Here is a 2229-nt window from a genome sequence, read left to right as displayed (position 1 = left end):
AAAAAAAAAAAAAATAAATAAATAAATAAATAAATAAAAAATAAAAAAAAAGAGACCCAGGCAACCACAAGCTAGAGAACACGTGGATAGAAGTCAGGACCAGTGAGGGAGTAGAACACCCTCCACTTTCTTTCTTTTGTTTTTTTGAGACGGAGTTTCGCTCTGGTTGCCCAGGCTGGAGTGCAATGGCGCGACCTCTGAAACCTACGCCTCCCAGGTTCAAGCGAGTCTCCTGCCTCAGCTTCCCAAGTAGCTGGGATTACAGACATGCGCCACCACGCCTGGCTAATTTTGTATTTCTAATAGAGAGGGAGATTCTCCATGGTTGGTCAGGCTAGTCTCTAACTCCCGACCTCAGGTGATCCGCCCGCCTAGGCTACCCAAAGTGCTGGGATTACAGGAGTGAGCCACCGCACCCGGCCACACCCTCCACTTTCTTGTATGAGTTCCTTAAATGCTTCTACAGCCATAAGAGCGTGAGGGGAGAGGCTGACTTTACAGGACTGTGTCCCTGATAGGATCTGGTAAGCTCAGGCCTCCCTGAACGCTTTTGTGTGCCTGGAGCCAGGTGACCTTGGACTGTTGTCTGACCTGCGTGTCTCAGCACAAAATGTGATCTACAAGGATTCAATCTCAAAGGGCCCCAACGTCATCCTCTCTCTGTTCTTTATTTGGCCTCGGGGAACTTTAAAAGCCCGGACTTTGATCCAGTCCCTTCTTTCTTGGAAATTCTCCATATTTCTAGTGGCCTCGCAATGATTTCACAGCCCCCAGCCTCTTTGCTTTTCCAGGGGGAAAAGTTCCGCCTCACAGGTTGTTCCCTACAGGCGCCTGTGGACCCCAGGTTCCATCGTCCCGGATCCGTCCATCTTCAGGCCATTGCCCTCGCCCCTCCCTGTACCTGTCGTTCTCCCCACCGGTTTGTGAAACAGGGATCCCTTCCGAGAGCGTCTCAGTGTCCCGACGCCAGGTCCGGGTTGCAGAGCCGTGAGCAGGTGCCACTCCCTCGCTGCTTTAGGACTTGTGTGACTACGAGGTGACCGGAGAGCACGGAAGGCGTCACAATTACCTGAACCAGGAACCTCAGAGCGGGGGCGGCCATGGGACCACGTAGGGTAAACTGGGTTGAGAGCCGCGCGCGCCGTTAAAGAACTGCAGATTTACGTCTGTGCAGAGAGAAGAACTACTCTCGACCTTCTGGATCCATTCACCACAGCGGTCCCAGGCCTCTCATTCCACAAACACACCTTAAGCCAATGGAAATGGCCGCTACTAAAGGGCGCCGGGAGTCCCGCCTCTACCTTACCTGCGCATACGGAAGCGCCTTCAATCTGAGCTCTCACTGGCTTTGTGTGCTGTCATTTGACGCAGAGCTTTCTGGGTACTGTAGTTTCCCAGGTTCCAACATGGTAAAGCTAGCGATCCTCTGCGGCTCTTGCTAAGGGAAAGCCCAGCTCCACCTCCCGGGCGCTCAGGGAGGAGTCCTGACCCCGCACAGTGGCATGCGCTTCTAATCCCAAATTTTGGGAGGCTGAGGTGGCAGGGGAATGGTTGAGCCCAGGTGGTCCAGGCTGCACTGAGCTATACCTGCACCTCTGCACTCCAGACTGGGCGACAGACCCTGTCTCAAAACAAAAGTTAATTAAGCATTTGTGCTGTTAAGGGAGAAGACCACCCCTCATACTGTTTTATGCCCAATTTCTGCCTCCAAAGAAAGAAGTAAAAACTAAAAGGCAGAAATGAAATCCACAGGCAGACAGCCTGGCGCCACACCCTGGGCCTGGTTAAAGATCAACCCCTGAACTAACCGGTTATGTTATCTATAGATTCCAGACACTGTATGGAAAAGCGTTGTGAAAATCCCTGTCCTGTTCTGTTCAGTTCTGATTACCAGTGTGTGCAGTCCCCAGTCACATACCCCTGCTTGCTTGCTCGCTCAATCAATGACGACCCTCTCACGCGGACCCCTTTAGAGTTGTAAGCCCTTAAAAGGGACAGGAATTGCTCACTTGGGGAGCTTGGCTGTTGGAGACATGAGTCTTGCCAAAGCTCCCGGTTGAATAAAGCCTTCCCTCTTTAACTCGGTGTCTGATGGGTTTTGTCTGTGGCTTGTCCTGCTACATTTCTTGGTTCCTTGACCAGGAAGCAAGGTGATTAACGGATGGTTGAAGCAGCCCCTTAGGAAGCTTAGTCCTGCCCTGTGGAGCCTCCCTACAGGGGACTCTGGCC

The 2229-nt window shown here is 52.2% G+C and overlaps 1 protein-coding gene across 1 annotated transcript in view; it reads right to left on the bottom strand.

Annotated features, from left to right (window-relative positions):
* ZNF552 (zinc finger protein 552) overlaps positions 1-1224 on the bottom strand; it is an 8932-nt gene extending 7708 nt beyond the window's left edge. The window contains exon 1 of the mRNA XM_017885394.1: positions 1070-1224. Coding sequence (XP_017740883.1) covers positions 1070-1102 — 33 coding nt within the window. The 5' untranslated portion in view covers positions 1103-1224. The remainder of the gene's footprint in view (positions 1-1069) is intronic.
* Positions 1225-2229: the final 1005 nt, after the last annotated feature.

The sequence above is a fragment of the Rhinopithecus bieti genome, unplaced genomic scaffold (assembly GCF_001698545.2).
Source record: "Rhinopithecus bieti isolate Rb0 unplaced genomic scaffold, ASM169854v2 scaffold_15006, whole genome shotgun sequence".
Taxonomy (NCBI): domain Eukaryota; kingdom Metazoa; phylum Chordata; class Mammalia; order Primates; family Cercopithecidae; genus Rhinopithecus; species Rhinopithecus bieti.
The sequence above is the reverse complement of the archived record's forward strand: the minus strand, read 5'-3'. Positions and strand labels throughout refer to the sequence as shown.